We start from the raw sequence: 25,325 nt of genomic DNA, 5'->3' as shown, positions 1-25,325 counted from the left end.
TACCAACCTTGTTATATGAGAATTTAAAAAGTAAATAGAAATAAACTACCGTGAAGTGTTGCACCCATTATCTATTGTATTATTTCTTTTATTACTACAGTTTTTATTATACATTTATTTACTTTCATTCAAGAATGTAGCCTCAGGGCGGCACTGGCGGGTGTCTCCCTGAACCAGCCTCGGGGGAACGCGGAGCAGTGTCTCCCTGAGCCAGTCCCAAGCCCGGATAAATGCAGAGGGTTGCGTCAGGCAGGGCATCCGTCGTAAAACCTTTGCCAAAACCAAACATGTGAATCAACCATAATAACCAGGTCATACCAGATCGGTTGAGGCCAGGGGTAACAACGCCCGCCATTGGTACGGATGACCTACGGGAAACCAATGGAAACTGGGCTACTGTAGGTCAAAAAAGGAAAGGAGGAAGGCTTGCTCGGAAGCAGAGACAGAAGTGGAGAGGCAAGAGTCGTGGACTGAGAGTAGGGACTTTGAGTATTGGGATTGTGACAGGGGTAAGGGGTAGAAAAGGTAGAGAGTTGGTCGACATGATGCAGAGAAAAAAAGTGGATATACTGTGTGCCCAGGAGACCAGGTGGAAAGGTAGTAAGGCTAGAAGCTTAGGAGCAGGCTTTAAGTTTTCCTACCATAGTACTGAGAAGAAGGGAAAATGGAGTACGAGTTATCTCGAAGGAAGAGTTTTTTAGGAACATTCTGCAGCTGAAAAGAATGTCAGATAGACTTATGAGTCTGAAATACGAAATTGAAGGTGTGATACTCAATATTGTCAGTGGCTATGCCCCACAAGTGGGATGTGAATTTGAAGAGAAGGAGAAGTTCTGGAATGAGTTAGATGAAGTGATGCAGAATATCCCCAGAGATGAGAGGGTAGTAATTGGTACAGACTTCAATGGACATGTTAGTGCAGGCAATAGAGGGGATGAAGAAGTGATGGGTAGATTTGGTATACAGGATAGGAACACAGAGGGACAGATGGTGGTAGATTTTGTAAAAAGGATGGAAATGGCAGTAGTGAAGATTAATTTCCAGAGAGACAGGAACATGTGACACTCATACCGGTAATATCGGTGGTAGGAGCACGCAGGTAGACTACTTCTTGTATAGACAAGATAACCTGAAATAGATCAGTGACTGCAAAGTAGTTGTAGGTGAGAGTGTGGCGTAAGAAAAGTGTTAGGGGTACTATGTGAATACTCTTGGCCAGAATGAAAGGAAAGGTGTACAAGACAGTGGTGAGACCAGCAATGCTGGAAGGCCTAGAAACAGTTACACTGACCAAAAGACATAAGGAAGAGCTGGAGGTCACAGAGATCAAGATGTTGAGGTTCTCTTTGGGAGTGACCAGGCTGGATAGGATCAGGAATGAGTCTATCACAGGAACAGCACATGTTAGATTTTTGGAGCGAAGGTCAGAGAAACCAGGCTGATCCGGTCATGTGCAAAGGAGTGGTAGTGTATATATTGGTAGACAGATGCTGGAATTTGAGCTGCCAGGTAGGAGGTCTCGAATGATCTCAAGTGATTGTTTTCCATTAACATCAGATTTAGTGTTCTCATAAGGACACAGGAATTGAAGCAAAAAGTATGAGACTGCTTGATTTTCTGGCAATTTTATAAAAGATGACAAAAAAAATGTGATTCCAAGTATGACAGGGATCTGATGTCCCAAAATGAATGACACACCATCACATTTTCCACTCTGGCAAATAAATTAACAACTAGAAAACTGACAATGGCATGACTGGATCACTGATGTTTAGCTCATGAATATATGTGATTGGTATTGGTATTGGTATTGGTATTGGTATTGGTATTGGTATTGGTATTGGTATTGGTATTGGTATTGGTATTGGTATTGGTATTGGTATTGGTATTGGTATTGGTATTGGTATTGGTATTGGCATGGAAAATATATTGCAATGAGAGGGATGTTCCAGTACATCATTAGACACAGTTTAGTGAAATTACGCACAAAAAAAATCTTTGTCACCTCTGAGTGCATTACAATTTTTAATCCTTTCAGAGATATTCCAGATTTCTGTAGGGTCGGCAATAAGTCTTCTTAGATTGAAGGCATCTCTCCTGACAGTAGCATCTACAGGACAGGAGTAGTCTACGTTGTGTGGAAATAGAAATTGGTAGCGTTATCTCTTACTCTGTCCATCCATGAAATGATGAACCAGCTGTTCACAACAGAAACTTATTATGCATTCATTAGGTTAACACTCATTCAAAAATTACTCTGCCAATTGTTTATCCCATATAATTAGCATGTCATAAAATCCCTGTAGGGGAAGTTTCTTTGCACTTACGTCAGGCCAGGAGCTGGCAGGGATGTGGTGCCTTGTTTAGGGTCACTTGAGAACATTGTTGCCTATTTAGACAGATGCTGTGTCCAGGGTCCCAATGTATTTCAAGGGCAGTTTCTCTGCCCACAAGTGACCTCAGGGGAACCTGAATAGATTCAAACTCAGATGACTTTTGGTATGGTAAAGATATTTAGCAAGGATTTTTTCCCAACATGTCAAGTGCTCAGTGCACCAGCTGATTGTTCTTCTACCGAATTTTTAGAACTTCAAAGCTACCAACACCAGTCAACAGCTATTTGCAGACAGACAGGATTTCTAAGAGGAGATGGGCATGGGAAGGGAAAGAGCCACTGGAAGCCATGCACTTTGAAACTTTATATTGATATGATTATTCGTAATTCGGCATCGAATAGTCACTTTTTTAATTAAATTAAATTAACTAATGATCTTAGCTTGATATTCAAAATCATTCAGTGAAAAGATATATTGTTGATTCAGCAGGTCTTCAACCTGATGTAATATCACAATAGTGAGTTAAAAGAGGAAACGTGAAACAGCCCTCAGGGATGTAGGTTGAGAAGTGCAATGAGAATCCTTTTGTCTTTTGTCTGCGCTGTTTATTTGTTTTGGATTGTTTAGGATATGCTTTCCTTGTGTTTAAGGTGGATTTTAACCCTTTGATATTCTGTGCAAGCACTGAATGTTTGAGCCACTGACATGATTTTGTAAATCCAAATTGTTTATCCAAATACACATAATTATTGTTTAAAAATGTTATTAAAGAAAAAAATGCTTATCTTCCCAGTAAGAATGTTAAAATGGGAATTGGATGCACTACTAACTGAAAAATATGAAGCATAAAGGATTGGGGCAAAAAAATTAGTTTCTTTAAATCAAAAGTCTTTGGGACTCCACAGTGAACTGGCACCTCCCATTGTAATGCGTATTTTGCGTGCAGTTGAAGGAATTTTTCTGTTTATCCCCCATAGAGAAAAAAGGAACAAATCATAGGATAAACCTTTGACGCAACATTCTATTGTACAATTGGATCTCTCGCTGCCACAAGGACCTAATGTCAGATCATGAAGCACTTTATCCCAATTCCTCGTATTGTCTTCTAATCAAAGGGTGAAGTCCCTCCACACTCAAACTAACAATGGTGATACAACCTCAACATTATCTTGGCAACATATTGCACCAACTTCCCCTTCCATCATAAAATGCATTAAGATGCTGCTTTATTTAAGTGTTTGTGAGAAGAAAGCGCCAATTTTGCCTGTTGGAATTACCATTTTGGAAAGTTATCAGTCATTATAAAGCAATATCGACTACTCCACTACAGTGAAAACACTATAGATACTGCTGCATCTCTACAGATGAAGGTTTGAAATAGTAGACAGACTTTGAAAAGAAAAAAATCCAAAATCTTCATTGAATCCTTATAGTGAAAGTTGATTTTCTTTTCTCCTATTTGAGCTGAATTTAGTCTGCAACAAAAGTATCAGCCTGTTGATAGGGATGCTCAAATGTATCATTTTTCATCTAATCTAATTCAAAAGCTTTGAAAAAATAAATAGAGTACCAGCAATCAGCAGTGGTACATATTCCAACAATCTATTCTTTATCTACCATTGACTGGGGCAATGTCTGCCAATATTTCCTGCATGCTTTTCACTCATGTTGTGTAACTCCATCCCATTGCTGTATAGGCTGAGGCTTCCGCTGCCTCTGTTGCAAACCCTCCAGTGACTTGTCTTTTGTCTCTTATTTGTTCAGATTTTGAGTTCCCAGTGGGACTACATATACTCTCAATCTACTGAATGGTCTTTGCTGATAGCCATTCCTTATGTTGTTGTTTCCTTGTACCCAGCACGTAGATGGGCGAAACCTGACTTCATATCCTGCCAGGGGGCATCAAAGGTGGTGGTTTAACTCATCATATACTTTCTGCCATAGTCACATGCATAGACAACCCGTCCTTGATGTGACGAGTGCCAATATGTAATCAGTGGTTCAGGAATTAAACTCAAAAGGTGTGCCTTTATTATAACGGTTGAATTTACTTGCTCACGTAGCAAAGGAAGAGGGTGGCATCCATCCCTAGTCTTGAGCCTGGGGTCACTAAGTACAAAATGTGCATAGTGAGTGTGATACCACTGAGCAATACTCCACGGCAAGATGGTCAGAGCATTTGCAACTTAAAGATGACAGACTGCCACAACATCCATTTGAGAGACCCAGAGGCACCACAATCATGGCTGATTGGCTATAACATGTGATCAACTGGTCATTTGACCAAGCAAGGATCAACTTATATTTTGTAGTTTTATCGTTATTTTTTCATATAACAAAACACTGTAAAAAATAGATAATCAATAAATACATTTGAAAAATATGTATACATGCACACACATATGGAGATATCTATAGAGAGAGAGAGACGGGAAGTGGCATGGATAGATATAAATATTTTAGGATTTTACTATCTTACCATATACTATTTTAACCTTTGTAAACTGGCTATGGTCCAATGTTCTAATTATTTCAATTGTTTGTCCACATTCAAAAAGAAATTTGATAAATTTGCAAAACCCAGAGGAGAGCTCTTTCTCCCAGAGCTGTCCAACTCCTCAATTCTCAGCGACCCCTCATCGCCCTATTTATTTCATTATCTATTTATAATTTGTATTCATTTTAATTTTATTCTTTGATGTTCACAATTTGATGCTGCTACCTCATGTGCCCCCCAATTGCCCCCCGGTAACAAATAACGTTTTTTTCTGATTCTGATTCTGATTAATGAAAGTTAATAAAGAAAGCACTCACAAGATAGATGGAACTCAGACAAGTCGACACATATTGTACAACAGATGACAAGGGTATATTTTCCCCACAAACATCAACAAATGCAGGAGAGCGATAGGAGAGATAATGTGAATCAATGGCGGACAAGGGGACAAGAATTTGTTGTGTTAAGTTTGAACTGCATACTTTTTTATTTAAAGACTGTAATTTGAAATGCCTTTATGGTAATGCAGCCTTGGGGGGGGCACAGACTAGAGTCTGCATGAGCCGGTCCTGAGCCCAGGTAAATGCAGAGGGTTGTATCGGGAAAGGCATTTGGAGTAAAACTTGTCCCAAAACCAAATATGCAAATCAAACCTGGGAATTTCATATGGATCTGTGGAGGCCTGGGTTAACATCGGCATTGGTGCCAATAACCTAAAGTGTAACAGTGGAAATTGGGCCACGGTTTGTCGAAGAAGGAGAGCAGGAAGGCATGTTCAGAAGCACAGAGAGAAGAGGAAAGGCAAGAGTCTGGGACCGAGAAGAGGGACTTTGGATATTGGGATGATGACAGGAAAAGGTAGAGAGTTGGTCGGCATGATGGAAAGTGGATTTCCTGTGCGTTCAGGACATGAGGTGGAAAGGTAGTAAGGCTAGAAGCTTAGGAGCAGGTTTCAAGATGTACTATCATGGTACTGACAACAAGAGAAATGGAGTAGGAGCTATTTTGAAGAGGGAGTTTGTTAGGAATGTTCTGGAGGCGAAAAGAATGTCTGATAGACTTATGAGTCTGTATTGGAAGTTGAAGGTGTGATGCTCAATGTTGTTAGTGGCCATTGCCCATAGGTGGGATCTGAGTTATAGGACAAGGAGAGGTTCTGGAATGAGTTAGATTAAGTGATGCAGAATATCCCCAGAGATTAGAGTGGTAATTGGTGCAGACTTCAATGGACATGTTGGTGCAGGCAATAGACGTGATAAAGAAGTGATGGGCAGGTTTGGTATCCAGAATAGGAACGCAGAGGGAAAGATGGTGGTAGACTTTGCAAATAGGGTAGAAATAGCTGTTGTGAATACTTTTTTCCAGAAAAGACAGGAACATATAACACTCATACCGGCAATAGCAGCCGTAATAACAAGGTAATCGGAAATAGACCAGTGTCTGCAAAGTTGTGGTAGGTGAGAGTGTAGCCAGACAGTATAGGATGGTGGTTTGTAGATCAAGAGGACAAAGGCAACGCAGGGGACAAAGTGGTGGAAGCTGAAAAAGGAGTGTTGTATGGTTTTCAGGGTGGAGTGGAAAAGGCTCCGGGTGGTCAGGGACAGCTTCCTGATGACTGGACAACTACAGCTAATGTGGTCAGGGAGACAGGTAGGAGAGAACTTGGTGTGTCGCCTGGAAGCAAAGGAGATGAGGAGACTTGATGGTGGAATGAGGAGGTGCAGGAGTATATACAAAAAAAGCAGTTAGCAAAGAAGATGGGGACACTGGGGGAATAAAGAGAACAGACAGGAATACAGGGAGATACAGCATAAGGTAAAGATAGAGGTAGTGAAGGCAAAACAAAGGGTGTACGATACTTGTTTCCTCGGTTGGAGAGAATGACATATATGGGTTGGCAAATCAGAAAGATAGATGAAAAGAATGTACAGCAGGGCCTGGTGATTCAGGGTAGAGAGGGAAATGTATTGACAGATACTAGAAGAGTGATGGAAAGATGGACAGAGTACTTTGAGGAGCTGATAAAAGAAGTAAATGAAAGAGAGACAATGAAAGAGTTGAAGACAAGACTGTTGTAAACCACAAAGTAGCAGAGATTTGTAATAGTAAAGTGAGGAAGGAATTGCAGAGGTTGAAGAGTGAAAAGGCAGTGGGTCCTGTTGCTATACCTGAAAAGGTATGGAAGTGTCTAGGAGAGGCAGCAGTAGAGTTTCTGGCTAGACTATTCAACATGATCTTAGAGAGTAAGAAGATGCCTGAAGGATGGAGACAAATTGTGATGGTGCCCATTTTTTAAGAATAAGGGGGATGTCAGGATCTCCTCTCGGCAGCCGAGAGGAGACACAGCTGGGATCAATTCGTAATCGGTGCCAGCTGCAGCAGCGGCCTATAAAGGGCAGCAGCACACTCTGCCTGGTGCCGGGGGATTGTCCCTGGCCACTGTGGACCCCGGCCAGGGCCCGTCCTTGTGAGACCCAGCCCTGTGCGACTCTGTCTCGGGGCCAGGGACTTGCCAGCGACACACTACCTGCCTGTCTACCCAAATAAAGCGCTTCAACCCTGACCCCTGCCTTGAACGTGTGGTTCCCTGCCCGAGTCCGCCCCCGGGGCCTTGACAGGGGATGTGCAGAATTGTGGTAACTATAGAGGGATAAAGTTGATAAGCCACACAATTAAGTTAAGGAAAGATTAATGGAAACTTGACTGAGAGCAGAAGTCAGCATTTGTGATCACCAGTATAGCTTCATGCCTAGAAAGTGTATGACAGATGCAATATTTGCTTTGAGAATGCTGATAGAGAAGGCCAGAGGGAGCTGCAGTGGGGTTTTGTAGACCCAGAAAAAGCATATGACAGGGTGCCAAGGGAGGAGCTCTGGAATTGTACGTGGAAGATTGAAGGGGTAGAGAAGTATCTTAGACTGGTGCAGAATATGTATAGTCACTGTGAGACAGTGGTAAGGTGTGCTGTATGTGTAACAGAAGTTCGAGGTGGGACATTAGGGATCAGCTCTGAGCCCCTTCTTGTTTGCAGTGGTGATGGACAGGCTGACCGATGGGGTTAGACAGGAATCTGTGGTGAGAGCAGGGAACAGGTTGAGGAAAATCTTGAGAGGTGGAGATAAGCTCCAAACAAGGAGAGAAATGAAGGTTAGTCACAGCACGCATATATTCTAAGACAGGACATATGTGTGTGAATAAGAGGAACTCGGGTGGAGTGGTGAGGCTACAGGGAGTGGAGATCAAAAAGTTGGAGGACTTCAAGTATTTGGGGTCAACAGTCCAGAGCAATGGAGACTGTGGAAAAGAGGTAAAGAAACGGGTTCAAGCAGATTGGAATATGCAATAGAAGACCATCAGCCAGAATGAAAGGAAAGTTGTACAAGACAGTGGTGAGACCAGCGATGCTGCATGGCCTAGATAACAGAGTGTAACAGTGACAATGACGAAAAGACAGGAGGCAGAGCTGGAGGTCGCAGAGATGAAGATGTTGAGGTTCTCTTTGGGAATGACAAGGATGGATAGGCTCAGGAATGAGTCCATCAGAGGGACATCACATGTTAAATGTTTTGGAGAGAAGATCAAAGAAGCCAGACTGAAATGGTCAAGTCATGTACAGAGGAGGGATTGTAACTCTATTGGTAGATGGATGCTGGATTTGGAGCTACCAGGCAGGACGTTCCGGAAGGAAGACCGAAGAGAAGATTTATGAAGGTAGTGAGAGAGGGTATGAAGTCGAGTGAGAGGAGGATACAGAGAATAGGGTTAGACGGATTATATAAGCCACTAGATTAGTCAAGCCCATACTTAACAAATAATAATAATTTATCCTTTATTAATCCCTGCCGGGAAAATCGTTCTTTGCAATTAACCCATCATGGATGAACCATGAGCAGCTGGCTGCCATCCATTAGCGCCAGGGGAGCAGTTAGGGGTTCAGTGTCTTGCTCAACAACACTTCGACACACGAGGAGTTCCTGTTCGGTTACAAAGTCAATTCTCTACCTCCTGCACCACGCCGCCCCAACCAAATACCAAAACAATCTGCAGGGCAAGATAAATTAGATTCTATTTTAGATCAATTGTTTTTTACGTTTCATGGACGACATTGTCAACAGAATAGTCCCTCATCTAAATTACCAAATAATAATTATGACAATAACACTGATTCAAATGGTCGAGAAACAGTGACCTTGAGGAAAATCAGGAAGCAGAATTGGAACTTGCAGAGATTAATATGTTGAGGTTCTCTTTGAGAGTAACAAGGTTGGATAGGGGCTGAAACAATTTCATCAAACATGTTGAAGACAAAGTCAGAGTGGCCAGACAAATGGTTTTATCATAAACAGAGAGGAGATAGAGAATAAATTGAAAGGAGGATTCTGAGGTTGGAACTGCAAGGCAGAAGACCAAGGAGGAGATTGGATGGAGTGAAAGAGGACATGAAGTTAGTTGGTGTGAGGGAAGAGGATGCAGAGGATAGGGTGAAGAGGAGAAACATGTACCTTACAGAGTCATCGTTTTGAATTGGGTGTTAAATAAATAAATGACAGTGTGAAAACGCAACAAATAATTAATAGTATTTTGGCATGTTTCCGACTGTAATGCAACTAGACCCATAGGATTTACACATACCCTATACAGAGGTACACTGTCATAATTTTTTATGTGAAATGGTTGACCTATGAAAGAAGTAAACTGTATAATCAGAGCTATATGATAGGGAAGTTCTTTAACCTTAACCTATCCCCCTAATATATTGTCTCATGAGGCTAATTTGCTCTCATTGCTGTCCTTCTCAGTATCAAAACAGATGGTATTACACAACTAAACCTACACCCACATATATCCTCTTCTGCATCTACACAGTGGACTGAACTGAAATGCAGCATATCAAGTGAAGTTGTATATGAATCATGACCCTCTCTTTCCTTATACGAACATATTAATTCAGGTTCATTATTTTGAATGGCTGGTTTCTGAATGGCAGGTCTCTTCAAGGAGCAAGAGATTTAATAAGCAGTAATGATACAACGCATGACACAAAATGTTCGCAGATGTTGAGTCCTTAAGCCTTGTTCTCAAACGCCCCCTACACTTACTTATTTATCCGCTTAATTATTTTTTGCATCTGAAGGTGCCACCATGTTAAGTGCTGTCTTAAGACAATGGTAAGACACTGATGCTAGCTTATTTATACCTGAATAGGTTTATCAAGTGCAACAGACAATGACAAAATACTCAATGAGAGTATCCCTACAGTTCCCTGACTCCAACAGACTAACAAAAATGCTTCAATAGAATAGCACAGAATCTGGGCATAAATGTGTTTCATTTGAAGGGTTGCAGTGCCATCACCTTCATGTTCTATTGTCTCTGTGCACATTTTTATCCAATGCATTTTAGGTTTTGAAAGACTGCGCTCTACTGTCGCAGTATGAAGATGACAAAGCTCTCCATGACAGTTTCCTGAAATGAAAAGTGTACATATGAGATCCGTGTTGCAAATCAACAAGGATGGTCTTGTCTGAGAAAGAGATGCTGCTGGGCTGCAACACAGGGCGTTCACCCCAGATTGGAGGGTATGAACAAAAAAGACTTTATAATAATCAAGGCAGATTTCCCATGATATAATATTGAGAGAAAATCTTGAATTGTGCAGTGAACTGTGTGTGTGTGGGGGGGGTGAGCATGGTCCCCTTGCAAAAACGTGGTCTGCAGATCTGAGACTGTTTTTATTACAATAAAACCCTCAGATCTATAAGCAGACACAGTATGGTGTTGAAAACCCCAAAGCTAACTGTTTATTTGAAAGAAAGATAGTGACAGAAATTTTTGTTATATGCGCTTTAGAACACACTGCCTCTGGTCATCATCTTCCTCCCTTCTCAATGTTTGTAAATAGCTAACCTCTCAAGACAGGTCTGATTTGACATACTGTGAAACACAGTCACTATTTTTTTGTATAAGCACAGCAAATGAGAGGGAAAACTCTGAAAACCACAAAATAGTCAAGGTAACTTTGAATTTTCTGGGATTTGTCATAATATTATGAGTCAGTGATGTGTTGTTTGAATCTGTTGTATTTATTGCCTCCAAGTAGAAAAACCTGTAAAACTAATTTAAAAGTTATTGTTTAATAGTCAACACCACCAGTAGTAATAATAACTCAACCATTAAAACCCATGGGATTTGTCATGAGAAGTGATTATGAGTAGCTGAAATACTTTGCTGCACACAGTACATGGAGAATTTCACATTCGCCACAAGGCCTCTTCAGGACATATGGTCTAATAACACATATATCAGTACTTATCTTACCTCCGAGAGAACCGTGGTTCTGCGAAGGAGCTATCTGACAGCAGGTTTATCAAATTCAGGCCGTCATAAATAAGTGTATGCGCTGCTGTGTTTGGACAAGAGATATGCTGAGACAATTAAATCATTTCAAGCAAGTCTTAGGTGATATACACAGTTTGTCATAAAATGATTTTTTTTATACACATCCCACCAGCCACAATGTTGTTAAAACTGCATAGCAGTAGATACGATATCATTTATTTTAGTAAATGTTCTCAGCTGATATATCACTTTCAAACCTTGCAGTTTCATAGCACTCAACACCAGATTGCGTTCACCAACTAATACACACTTCCACACACTGACTTTCGCATGTAGGTATAAAAATGTTTTTATTTTTGTTCACATCTTGCAACATAAACAATTGGATTTAGCTCCAACTATTTGTTTCTGCCCGTCAGCAAGTAGGTGATTTTTATGTTTCACTATACTATTTTAATGACTGAACAAAACTGACACTACTTAGTTGCAAATATTGTTTATTTAGATAGATAGATAGATAGATAGATAGATAGATAGATAGATAGATAGATAGATAGATAGATAGATAGATAGATAGATAGATAGATAGATAGATAGATGGATGGATGGATGGATGGATGGATGGATGGATGGATGGATGGATGGATGGATGGATGGATGGATGGATAGATAGATAGATAGATAGATAGATAGATAGATAGATAGATAGATAGATAGATAGATAGATAGATAGATAGATAGATAGATAGATAGATAGATAGATACAGATTCATCTATCTCTGAGTTATTTTGTATTGTATATTTTTGAGTTTATAGTTTGCACTGGATTTTAAATTCCTTTACTTTTAAATTCCTTTACTGAGGGGAGACCTTTAACATGATTTTAACATGATGAGCAAACTCGCCTCATGTTGGAATTTAGGGTTAATAGGTATCATAATATCAGATTAAAGTCAGAGATGAGCCTGCTGGCAGTACAAAGTCCATCCTTATCAACTGGCCTGATATCTTTTATTCTTTTACATACTTGTTTTCATGCCAGAAACATGCAGCCCCGCAAAAGGCCACAAGGAAGAAACCAAGGCTGCACTCACATATATGTATTTTCTAATCATTAATATCTGATTTTCAACCATGACATTACATCCCCACAGGTCATGGTCTCCAGGGCTGGCTGTTGTCATGGAATCACCAACCCCCTTGCTAAGCTTTTCAGAAATGTTTTGTGTTATTTTTTTAGAGGTAGGGTAACACAAGCAAGGTACTTTAAAATGGTGTTAAATAGGCAAACAGCTGGGAACCACGCATAACAATTGACAGGAACTGATCCCTCCAATAAAAGCTCCCCCTCTGTGTGCAGTGGGTCTGCTGTCTCACACGGGGATAGCTGTTAGTTTTATTCCAGGAACAAATCCCACATGTGCCTCCAATTCACCAGATCTTATGGATATGTAAAATGTGTTTTTAAACATAATAGAAATAAAGGGAGCTCCAGCTGGTCCAGTGAGTCCAACATCCCTTTCAAGACGTACCGGTTAATGTTTAAGAGTATATGAACTCATCACTATCAGTCTGTCACCACAATTATAAAGCAATTTAAAGGTGTCAGGAAAGTCATTCAATGCATTGAGTTGTTTTTTGTCATTTTCCTGTTTCTAGTCCAATGTTTAAGATGCCTAAACAACACAAATGACGCAAAAGATCTGCATAAGGGGAATTCTGAATTTCTGCCAAATTGTTCTTGAATAATGCAGAGAGGCCAACAAATTTACCAATGTTCCTCTGTCATTAGACACATGCAGAATAAGAGGATATCCTATGATGGCTGTTGCAAAAATAAACAGTTTCAGCCTATAAGTTGCAATTATGTTCTTACTGAGGAAGTCAGATAAGCAGAAAAACCATTAAAGCAACATTAGAACTTCTAATGTTTTCTACTCTAAAACAACCACAACAAGCCTTACACCTTGAATATTCTAAAAATAAATACAAAATGACGCACAGGCTACAGGGACATTTGTGGGATGTAATAATTCACCTGTTCACTAACAATATCTGGACCAGATGTGATGTTGTCGCACTGGTGTTGAAGGAAACTGATCCATCATAAAGTAAACATCTGACAAAACCTCAGATGTTAAAAGAAGCACAGGAATGTCATAGGCCTGAGAAAAGTTTTGGCTTTCCCTTTGTTTTATCTTAAATCGAACAGAATATTGCACCAAGGTAGGCCTCTTTACTTAAGATGTAGCATATTAGTTACAGATAAAACATTTCAGACCAAGGGGGTTCACCGGCAAAGCAAGCCAGAAAGTGGCAGATATTCTTGAGCGGTTCATTCAAATGGTTTCCTCACAGAAGTATACTGTCAACCAACATTGCCTAATCAATAAAGAAATGTCATTAAAAAATCTAAACCCTCTTTTTTTCCTCAAAATTAAAATACATATTTAGGAGGAGATAGAGCAATCCCTGTTTTTGTCATTTTTGTAGCGAATGAAGATGAAGAGTTTTTCAAACAGACCACAAATAACTCATGCCCAAAATGTAATTACATAGGTTTAAGCAATTAGTCCAATGAGTTCCTGACTGTCACAGGCACTTTCGCGGGTCACTGAATTTCTGAGTCCTCCATGCTCCTCAGCCTTTAAACTTTTCGTCTGTTTCTCACAGTTATGAATGTATCTGGATGGTTAGATTCCGCTTTGCTCCTTCAGTCCAGTCATAATCATAATGACTCTTTTGCCAAGTAAGTCCTATGAAGATAAAACACACTAGGCACACTGAAACTGAAATCATTCACAGTCTCATTGGCTGTTCCAAAATCTAAATCACTAAACTCAGTTAAACTGCCATGGAAAAGTGCTACCCAAATTGAAAAACTTCTCTCTATCCTATTAAATTTCTAGCAGCAAAGCAAAATAACAAGAACTCTTTCACAGATACAACAATGAATTCAAAAACTTAAAGCAATACATGCTGAATTTGATGTAAAATCAAAGTGGCCTTACCTATGATTGAATCCTGCTTGAGGTTTATTTTGTATGCCTTACATTTCTATTGCGTCCTTGAATGTAAAAAAAAATCATTCTCATATTGAAAAAGAGTATCAACGATTTGCGCTGACTCTTATCCTTCCAATACCACTGGCCATCATTTTTGAGGTGCTCAAGCATGCAATGCTGTCTCTAAGAATAATTAACCATTTATCTTTTATTGAAGTTTACACATTGATTTACATCTGTCGGTGCGATCTGCAATGTGGCCCCCAAAATACCAAACAAACTCATGTAATAATTGAACCCAGCAAGACCCTGACCACCCATTGATATTTAGTGTTCTGTTATTTTTGTAGCAATCAGTTTCATTTACTTGAAATTGCTGAGGTTTTTCTGCATATTTATCTAAACTCTTGCATTAATCAGTCACGTAGACCTACTTAGGGTTGGTAGTCATCACATTCCCTACATTCCTCTGCTGAGGAATTTCACTCTTGTCTGTTGTGACACCACTCCACAAACTACACTGAACAATATTATTTGGAGAAGTAAAGTGAGGGAAACCTGTTGGGGGGTTAAAGGTTAATAAGGTACATTCTAAATCTATGTATTTAGCTGGTTAATTGTGGGCCTCTTGAAGAAAACACAGTTTACGGTGCTTGATTTTTGGGTATTGTGGACTGTTTGGGTATGGTGGACTGTGGACCATGCATATTGTTACAGATTTTTCAAAGTGCAAGCCTCCAGGGGGTATTCAGAGGTTATCAAGTGCTACATAATCTAGAGAAAACCAACACCCCCAAACTTACTGATATTTGGTTTAAAAAAGGCAGCATTCAATGTGAAAGTTTTTCTTTTCTTATGGTCTCTGGTGTTCCTAAGACACTCAAAAAGTATTTATTTAAAAAGGACAATAGGTTGATAATAACTTATAATGTCCAGTTTTCCATTATGTTTTTAGAGCTTACAAATACAAATCGCTAGGAATCGCCTCTTCTTTTATGTGCAAATGACCTCATGGATATATTTTGATCTTTCTGCTGTGAAGTATCAAATTAAAGATGAGCATGTCCATAAAGAATTTATAAGAAGTGACAAACTAAGGTGCGACAAACAGTTGAATAGGTATATTGTAAATTTCTGGTAAAAGACCTCAAACGAATCAGGGATTCCACCATTCCTCTCCATTGTTTAGCTGTCAGCACATCCTGATGTGAGTATTCTGCCTTTAAATAGTGAGACTGACTTTGTGAGTGTAGGGCTGCCAGTCTGACAATGGTTCCAAATGTCTTTCCTGTGGTTTCTTCTGTGCTCCAAGCATTTGGCAAAGACTACCTTTTACCGTCACCACAGACACACAGTCAAATGTGTTTTCATTGGTCTTTTTGTCAATTGAGTCCTGCAATTGTTGTTTTGCCACTGTACTGCAGTTGAAGATCATATAAACTTAATGGATGCAACAGCAACTGTCTCTGAGACGGAGTTGTAAAAAGTGTGCAGGAAATTGACCTACTTCTCCAAGAATAACAACTTCTTTTTTAGAAGTGATTATCCATTTTTTCTTCAGAAGAGAGGGTTAATTCTGTCATTGTAATTGGTTGATATGGCACGATTTCATTACAATTGCCCCATTAGCAACCCATGGATAAAATCAAAGTTACTCTTAAGAATATATTACTTTTCAGTTGTGTATTTTATCATTCATTTCTTTTGCTTTACTGTGAGCTTCCTGTTCTTTTACTGCGGACATTGCAAACTCCTGTGAGGACAAACAATGATTAAACAGCATTTCAGCTTCAACAATATTTCACCTTATCTGGATTAACAGAATGTTACTACACTTCAGCTTCAGATCGATATGTACAATCAACAATGAGGTCATGTTACCATTTTCGTTGTGTTCATGGCATGATAACAACACAAGCTCTTTCTGATAACACAAAGCTAAACAAGAGAGCAGTTGAAAGAAACAGGCAACTTTAGTATCCAATATGTTCTAAAATATGTTTCTGTACATTTTCTAACTCTGTTTTAGCTTTCTCTACCTTCCCCAGGAAAATGTGATACCTCCCTATGTGGAAACCAAACATTATACCTATTCCTAATTATTTATGAAATTACCTTTCAAAATCGATCCAAAACATAAGTAAGCTTAGAAACAAATCTTGCTTAAGAGTTTTGTGTGGCTTAAAGTTTGAAGTGTTGTATATTTGCTGCTTAGCTCTGTGTTGGGGGGCAAATCCCACATCATAGCATTCTTTCACAAGAACTTGTGACATCATACAATATAAAGTCAAATCCGTGACATATCACTTCTACCTGATTGTGAGTACAAGTATTGTATACTGTCTCCTAGATATCAATCAACGGCTTTCTGTGCTGCCCACATATATACACAAAATATAAACTCAAGTGGAATAATAAAGTCACAAGTTCACTAATAACCAAAACTGTTCATTAAATTTCAGAATACAGGTGTTTATTTTCCAAAAACTGTGAAATGTTGAGACGCCAATTCATTGGACAATATTTTGATGGCACAGGATTCACAAGCCGCATTCATTTATGGCCCTGGTATACGAGCATCAGACACCAAAGTGCAGCATGGTTACACATAAAACATTCTGTTCTTGATTATAAGAACTTGTCATAAATACAGTGTGATATCGTCTTGAAGCGAAAATGTGTTTAGCCGAATTCAACACCGACTCATAGTCATGAAACAAACAGAAGTAAAATAAGCCAGTTTTACATTTGACCAAACATTATTATTATATTATTATTATTATTATTATTATTATCATTATTATCATTATTATTATTTTTTGTGTTGCAGCCAGCAGTAGCTTTATGCTTGAAAATAAAAATTGAGTCTAAATAAGATAAATTTGATGAAACAACATCACATTCACAATGCAAGATAACTAACTTGGTAATGCAGTCCATTGTTCAAAATGTATATTAAATCCTGTCCATTCGTTATAAGTTATTTAGTTAGCTTAGTTAGATTCTGTAATTTATAGCTAATAATCTTGACACAATTGTCATCCAACATATCATCCATAAGTCAAAAAACAGGCCACCTCTGATTCTTGTTCTTAAAAGCATAAATATATCTTGAGAAGAACAAAGTAACATTTTCTGAAATTCAAACTTGTAATGCAGGATAAACTCCATAGCAGTTTTCTCAGTCCTCCAGCCACTGTTTGTTGTTACACTTGAGTGAGAGACCAGGTGCCACGGGCAACTCATTTCTCAAGAGTTGTTTTATTATACTCCAACTAGGTCTAATACAATGCACAGAGCAAGTAACCAACATCCCTTCTGTTTTCAAATACCTGATAATCAGTATTGTTCTATTTCACCAAATAGCATTTAATGATACAGAACATTGGTAATTTCAGACTGTCAACAAATTGTTATACTCTTCATTATACAGTGTTTGCTTGTTTTTGGAACTACGGATATATATCTGTTTATAAATTAGATTATCTGGATAATTTGCCACATGAAAATGGGCCCTAATGACCTCATCTTGCTTGGAAGATTTTAGTTTGAGTTGTAGAGAGATTTGGCTGGTTATATGAAAAAAAGTTATATCAAAATATGAAAAAGTTTGTTTTTTTTAATTAAACTTCTAATTAAAATGGATATGTGTTTTATTTAGATCCAAAGAACACTTTTTGACAGAGAAGTCAACGCCTTTGCTGCAAAGCAACTTACAAACTTATAAATGAAAATTTTGGTTTTAGTTAAAACTCCTGAAAGCTTTTTTACTCAAGAAATTATAAGACAATAAAGTTTGACACTGGGAGTTACTGAGAGAGAGGCTAAAGGAAAGTGTGGGAAGGAGAGAGAGTGAGCAATGGGGGGAGTGAGAGACCAGTCTTTTGAATTTCTCATTAATTCAGTGTGGCCCTCTCTTTCAGTTTTTAAAGCCCGCCCTCTGACCATTATCAGCCCTTCACCCATATATATACCGGCTGTTGCTGTTGTCTGTGAGTACGCACTTTTTACAACGGACCAACTTGACCCACGTAACAGCCACCATGAGAGAATTTAAAAGCAAGGAATTCTGGCGGGCTGTCCTGGCTGAGCTGGTTGGTATGACCCTCTTCATTTTCCTAAGCATTGCTGCAGCCATTGGGAAGGCAGGTGAGGAGGTGAAGGTGTCACTGGCCTTTGGACTTGCCATTGCCACACTTGCCCAGAGTTTAGGTCACATCAGTGGCGCCCACCTCAATCCTGCAGTTACATTTGGGATGCTTGCCAGCTGCCAGATCAGTGTGTTCAAAGCTGTCATGTACATTTTGGCCCAGCTGCTGGGCTCAGCTCTAGCCAGTGGCATATTGTATGGAGCGCGTCCAAGAGACAACAAGGCCCTGGGGCTCAACTCTGTAAGTACTATATATTGGCAGTAAACTTAATTGCAGCATTCTTGACGGCATACCTATTATTCAGATGTTTTGACACTTTGAACTTCAAAGATATGTGACCTGTTTGTGAGAAGTGAATGTGTTGAATCAAATTTAAGAGAGAGAGAGAGAGAGAGAGAGAGAGAGAGAGAGAGAGAGAGAACAACTTTATTTATCCTGAAAGAAGTTGTGTTTTAAAATGTTAAAATGTTAAATGTTAAAATGTTAAGTTTAAAGTGTAGCTTTCCCTCAATATAATGGAACCGCTCATTGTTTCAGTTTAGTGTCAGAAAACTTACAACGATTAGGTGTTCATCAGATTATCAGGTATTTTATGAATTTCCAGGGGCAGAGTCTGTTGAATTTTTCAGTGCATGATCTACAGCAGCTTAACAGGAAGTGGTCATGATGAGAAACAATCCATATAACAGTCTCTAGCTGAAAAACTGTTGTTTACACTGTTTCTTAATTCTTGCAGCTCAATGGTGTCACTCCCAGCCAAGGTGTGGGCATAGAGCTGCTGGCCACCTTCCAGCTGGTGCTGTGTGTTATTGCAGTTACTGATAAAAGGCGGCGTGATGTCACTGGCTCAGCACCTTTGGCAATCGGCCTCTCCGTCTGCTTGGGACACTTGGCAGCTGTAAGTTGCAGTAGTACACTCTTATGCGAGCACTATTAACCAGCAATTGACGTGGTGATGGAGTAAAAGAATGGAATGCATTGTTTTATCTGGCTCTCCTCACCATTGCCTGACTTGGATTATGGCACTAGACCATGTAGTTGAAAATACCCTTTTACTTTTGTCTCTTGCTGATACAGATCAGCTTTACAGGCTGTGGTATCAATCCTGCTCGTTCCTTTGGTCCAGCTTTGATCCTGAACGATTTCACAAATCACTGGGTAAGTCAAGAGAGGAGAAATTTCCGCATGCCACGCGCAAGCACATTATATGTCGAGCTTAGATAATTCGATGATTCCATAAAAGACAGTTGACTCAAATTACATATCTCAAGTTAATAAGTTAAAGGAGATATTGACTCCACCGACTAATGCAGATCATTAAATTGATTCCTTTTTTTTAACAGGTCTACTGGGTAGGGCCAATGTGTGGCGGTGTGGCAGCAGCTCTTGTGTATGATTTCCTACTTTCCCCTAAATATGATGACTTCCCAGAGCGCATGAAGGTCCTAGTTAGTGGCCCAGTTGGTGACTACGATATCAACGGAGGCAATGACCCCACAACTGTAGAGATGACATCAAAGTAGAACCATCCAGTCACAAATGAGTGTCATTGTAGGTGTCTATATTGTTGTAAGATGCTCTTGAATTTATTGTAGGGTTGTCAGTTTATTTTGTTCTGTCTTCAAATGCCAATGAAAAATGTAGAAACGGGTCAATTTATGAATATGTCCAACTCACTCTTATTACTGACACGCCGCAATTCAGCCCATATTATCAAGGTTTTGAAAATCTTGGCAAATCAGCATCTTTGGAATTATCTTCCCTATCAGTATTCTCTGTTGAGCCATTTTATGCATATTTTTACATCCCTGTATCCCTGGATAATGTATGTCTGCACTCCTGAAATGTCTATTGTTTTTAAGTAAATAAAGCACTTGCTGTTTATCTTGTTTACTACCTTTTCACTGTTATTTTGGAATCATAAGTATATATGCACACTTACACACATACATAAAAAAATATATATATATACGTATAGACATTAAATGTTTCCATATCTGTACCATTAATATAAAGTATTAAGACATATAATAGTCTACCATTGCCAGAAACTACCACATTATCTTTCAATTAAAGTATTATCTGGTTTTAAAAGATGATACTTACTTATTTGTGCTTTCCAAGATATTTCCAGCTATGAGCACAGAGAGCCATCAAAGGCCAGATTAACCTTGCAGATGACCCCTAAGGCAAACGCTTACTGCTGGGCCTCTATATATACCCCTTTTTGAGCCCCTAACGCATTGTGTTTTGTCAAACCCAATTTCTCATCAAAGACAATGCAAACAGCAGGTCACACATAGCCCCAAGGCCTTCTGCTTGTTATTTTCTCATTCCCTCCTTTTTTCACTATTTGTACATGAAATATACAAATAAGCAGTGGTGATAATTGCAAAATACAAGATGCACTCATAAAAATACAGTTGTACAGTAAGCACATGAGTGCACCACTTGTCTTTTAGCATCGGATAATTTGTTATAATTTGTATATAAAATCATTCCTTAAAATATATCTTCACAAGAAGCCTCAGGATAAGGTATAAGGGCTTGTTTTTTTGAACAACAAAATTTACTTCTTGTATGGCCAGAGCCTAAATGCAAGGGCTTAGTAGAAATTTCATGCAAAATTGATTCCATTTCATTGTATTTTTACCTGTTTTGCTACATTGAAAGTTTTTGTTATGTCAGTACTGACTATTTCTGCATATCAGCATATTGCTTGATAAAATGATTTGTATTTTAACATCAAAAAAATTGTGAAGAATTAAAATTTTGTTCATAATGAATGAACACACTGAATTTTGCAAGTCATTGCATCATTCACGACTCTTACCTCAAAGTTAATAATTTCCCATTCGCTGTGGGAGAAATTTCTGCTTTAGCAGCAACTACTTAAACCGGTATCTATTCTCTACAGTTGGAAATGTATTGCTGGTGGGCTTTTTCAGACATCACAGTCTGACTTATCAATTTTTTCACTCCCAAAAAATGATAAAGTATCTCATGTGGCTGTTGACAGTATTTTCTGATTCATGCTGTTGTCGAAGTGATATCTGAAATCCCCCAGTAAACCCATTATCTCTAACATGTCAGAATACTAAAACAAGAATTTACCATCCCTGCTTGCTCTCATGTTCACATTTGTCTTCTGGGAAGTCATGCCTGGAAATGTGTGGATTTTTACAACACTAAGTCGTCACTTACATATTTCATGCTAAGACTGAAGATAACTTAAAATCCAGGAGAAAAAGTATCATGCTATTAAAGATTATAATTACATCGACCAACTGATTATCAAGCAAATGACTTGTGTCTAAATTAAAATTACATTTTCCCCCATTTGCACTGATATGTATTTTGGGGGAAAAAAATAAAATAAAACCATAAAACACTTGGTGTGCATTCAGCCTCTGAGACTAAAGAAACACTACATAAACCCATAATGTCTTTTTACAGCCCCCTTACATTCGCCAGTGCACTTAGGACAGCTTGCCAGTTTAGAAAGAAAGATTGACTGAAGAAACTTTTATTTAGATTCAACCCCAGCAGGTGCCATTCACCCTTTGGCATAGAATGCTGTTATTGAGCATACATTTTCTGCTCCTCTGAGAAAAGTGTACTGGAATTCCTGTTCAGCTCAAAACTCTTCTCTCAAACGTCCAGTTGAAAAGACGTAAAAAAATACCTCCATAACCTGCCTCATGTTATTTATATCTGATAACTGCATGGATTGAGCTACTGACAGCAGGCTTTATTAAATGGGCTGACTAGGGGCAAACAGAGAGGATTTGGTGGGTACTTTGAACTGAACAGAGCAGTACTATGGCTGCTAAGGCTGATGTGTCACCAGAGCCCAAAGGATGTTGGATGAAGCATGGAATTGTCCTTTTCAGGCACAAACACATCCTGACTGAATAGAGCTTTTAGGATTCGAAGCAAAAAGGCCCAGGGCAGTCAGCCATTGAAGTCTTTACAAAACCACCTTTTGGAGGCTTGTTCTGGAACAGCTATTGGAGTTGGTTTGGCCAAGCGACAGTGGAGCAGGAACTTATACAAGCAGGTTACCCACCGACTCAAAATGGGGCTCCAGCTCGGAAAATATATTTTGCTTTTAGAGACTGTGAATAGAACTGAATCACTGAAAACACTTGCTCACTGTGTCTCATTGAGCGAAAGAAACAGTTGTGGGACCTCCCTTTTCAGCAAAGCAAAGACTTTGAGATTTGTAACTAGAAACAAAGTTGGAGACATGCACATGCACACTCCGAATGAAAAGAAAGGATCATACTACTGGGTTTTCAAGTGTTAATTTACAAACGTAAACTTTATCCAACTGCTCACAATTAAAATCTATAAATCTCTTAATAGAGCTCAGAATAGAAATGCAACGCCTTACTTATACATGACACAAACACATACTTTCAAATGCCATTGACCTTCTTCATTGACCACTGTTGTACCTAATGAACACAAACGAGGCACAATTTCTGATATACAATTTACTTTATCTATCCAAAAACTTCTTTAGCCCAAGATCTATAAGTTTGCAGAAATTGAGTCTTTGGTCACTCTGTTTTGTGACATAAAGTTAAATTCTCTGCAATTCAAGAATCTTTTTAACGTGACATATAGAAATCTGTGGCACAGCTGAGGTGCTAGCGGGCAGTTTGATTTATTGAGGAAAATCAGAAGGGGACGACTGTTAATACATGTGAGGGTCTAATTGGTTGGTTTAAGCAACCAACAATATTATTCCAGGAAGTAACACTATCAATGACATCACATCATGCATCTATGGGCCTTTTAAAGGACACAAACCTTTTTCATCGTGCCAGCACCCATTAGTTTGAACAGTCACAATACTCGTTTGATATCAAGTGTATACAAGTACAAATATGCATCATATGTTGCCTTGATGAGAGATATGATAGAGCAAAATGTTATACAAAGAAAAGTATTTGATAATCTTAACATCAATAAGGCTCTAAACATCTGGAGAGGAAGAGTCAAATAAATACGTATGAAATTGATTCAACAAATAATGAAAACTTGTTTACCAAAGATATGTTTTTGGTATAATTTTTAAAACTGGCCAAACCAATATTCTGTCTTTTGTGTCAGGTTAGTCCCTGAATTTGGGGAATTTGTGTCATATTCTGATAACAAATCATTATCCATTTGCTTTCTGAGGAGATTATATGTGCAGGCATTGCGTTTCCTGTATCCTAAGCAAGCCCATATGCAGGAAGGTTATGTCCTTTGATATCACTGAGTGTATAGAGAGCAGTTTCAATGTGTTTTTTTATTAGACTGATGTTGCTCCCTATTATCTGGTTAGTGCCTTGCATGGCAGCCCTGCTGCCACTGGGGTGAGAGTATGTGTGAATGTAATATAGTGTAAAGCACTTTGAAACTTCAAGATGATGAAAGCCCAATAGAAGAGGAAGTCACACTATTTGCTACTTTCTTTAACAGGAATTAAAAAACATACTTCTGAACCAGAGACCATTATCTCTACTTTTTTGTCACATTTTTAGTTATGTCAAAAACAAAAATTAAAACAAAATCAGGGAAAAAGTGTTGATGCACTTTGGTATCCAAGAGTAACATTATTGAAAAGTATTATAGATAGGTGGAGGTAATTGTATATATTTAGACATTTTAAGGATCACCTCACCAGCCAGCCAAAGTCAGCAGCGGTGCAGTTACCCTTCTTAATCATTTACACAAATCCATTTCAGTGAGATATGGAAGTACATTAAGTTTTCCTGCTCATGGAGTTAAAAAGCATAATCTTCACCCTTCTTGTCAGTTCGTCCTGATTATCTTTCCACACTGCTGTCACATTCTCTTTATTATGTGCAGATCATTGCCCACTTTCATCCCGGACCTCTTAGATTATAAATCATTCATTCTGCCATTGAAGCAGTCATCTTGACTCGTGATACCTGTCTGCAGAATTTCCATTGTCCACTTAGGTATTTGTTAACAAACGCTGAAAAAAAAACAAGTTTATTTAAATGTACTCCCCAACAATGTCTATTTGGGAGGAGACCGTGGGGATGACCCAGGATATGCTGGAGACACTGTGTCTCCAAGCTGGCCTGAGAACACCTCGGGGTTCCCCCAGAGGAGCTGGACCATGCGGGGGGGGGAGGAAGGTCTGGGCCTCACTGCTCCGGCTGCTGCCCCCACGACCCTTCTGGAAAAACAGGAGAGGATGGATGGATTGACGGATGGATGGATGGATGGATGGATGGATGGATGGATGGATGGATGGATGGATGGATGGATACTCCCCAACATAAATTGATTATTCATAATAAGAAAAAGAAAGTGACGCTTGTAAAATAATTTGTATTACTTTTATGAAGAACACTGTAACCTAAGTCAAAAAACAGCTTTGGCATTTTTTTTTATCTCACGTCTGACAAGAAGACATGAAGCTGTTCTTTTTCCCACAATAAAGGGAATGGCAGGCTGGTTTCCATGTCATCGATTCGAAATGTCCCGCTTCCTTCACAGCAGTTGATGTAAACCAATGTTTTCTGCAATGCAATAACCCTGACACCCACAAAGAATAGAGCAGGCAGAGGGAATGAAAGGCATATCCTTAACTACGACTGTTGAGGGAAATGAATGAGCATAATGTCCTTCACCAATCTGATAAATATTACTCCTGTCTATTTCGCATCTCCTCTTTCTAGAATGATCCCAAAGAAATTATTTAAACTCTATAGGCTTTGGTAATCTCAAGCATTCAATACCTTCCTCCAGCTGAAGAAATTGACAGAGCGTAACATCTTAATTTCTCAGCTGTTTCTAATTTGGCCTGATTCTTTGAACCAGATATTTAAAGACTGCAGGTAAAGGAAAGCCATCCAAAGTGTTTTCAGGCATGTTTTTGATGTAAGCGGCTTCCCCCTGTTTAACAGCCTGTCTTTTAGACTCCTGTAATGTTGCCATTATTTGCATAGCTATGTTAGAGTTTTCAGAA

The 25,325-nt window shown here is 39.0% G+C and overlaps 1 protein-coding gene and 1 long non-coding RNA gene across 2 annotated transcripts; one reads left to right on the top strand and one right to left on the bottom strand.

Moving 5' to 3' along the window:
• Positions 1–2,045: 2,045 nt before the first annotated feature.
• LOC147218745 (uncharacterized) lies at positions 2,046–14,291 on the bottom strand. Its single transcript, XR_015108726.1, has 3 exons — positions 14,184–14,291; positions 2,328–2,469; positions 2,046–2,128 (listed from the first exon to the last, which is right to left on the bottom strand). It is a non-coding gene; the product is annotated as an uncharacterized LOC147218745 (long non-coding RNA).
• A 3,870-nt stretch (positions 14,292–18,161) lies between these two features.
• Positions 18,162–20,212, top strand: LOC147218744 (aquaporin FA-CHIP-like). Its single transcript, XM_086172599.1, has 4 exons — positions 18,162–18,568; positions 19,065–19,226; positions 19,406–19,486; positions 19,672–20,212. Exons 1-4 carry the CDS (start codon positions 18,221–18,223, stop codon positions 19,849–19,851), a joined length of 771 nt encoding a protein of 256 aa, XP_086028725.1. The 5' UTR covers positions 18,162–18,220; the 3' UTR covers positions 19,852–20,212.
• The last annotated feature ends 5,113 nt before the right edge of the window (positions 20,213–25,325 follow it).

The sequence above is a fragment of the Fistularia commersonii genome, chromosome 25 (assembly GCF_037954325.1).
Source record: "Fistularia commersonii isolate RoL2024-O1a breed Wild chromosome 25, RoL_Fcom_v1.0, whole genome shotgun sequence".
In the NCBI taxonomy this organism is placed as follows: Eukaryota; Metazoa; Chordata; class Actinopteri; order Syngnathiformes; family Fistulariidae; genus Fistularia; species Fistularia commersonii.
Note: the sequence above shows the minus strand (reverse complement) of the source record. Positions and strands in the feature narration are given on the sequence as shown.

Excerpts from the sequence above, each read along its gene's own strand:
- LOC147218744 (XM_086172599.1), top strand. The coding sequence starts at position 18,221 with ATGAGAGAATTTAAAAGCAAGGAATTCTGGCGGGCTGTCCTGGCTGAG. Across the intron at positions 19,227-19,405 it reads GCTTGGGACACTTGGCAGCT|ATCAGCTTTACAGGCTGTGG; the intron begins GTAAGTTGCAGT and ends TTGCTGATACAG. Across the intron at positions 19,487-19,671 it reads ACGATTTCACAAATCACTGG|GTCTACTGGGTAGGGCCAAT; the intron begins GTAAGTCAAGAG and ends TTTTTTTAACAG.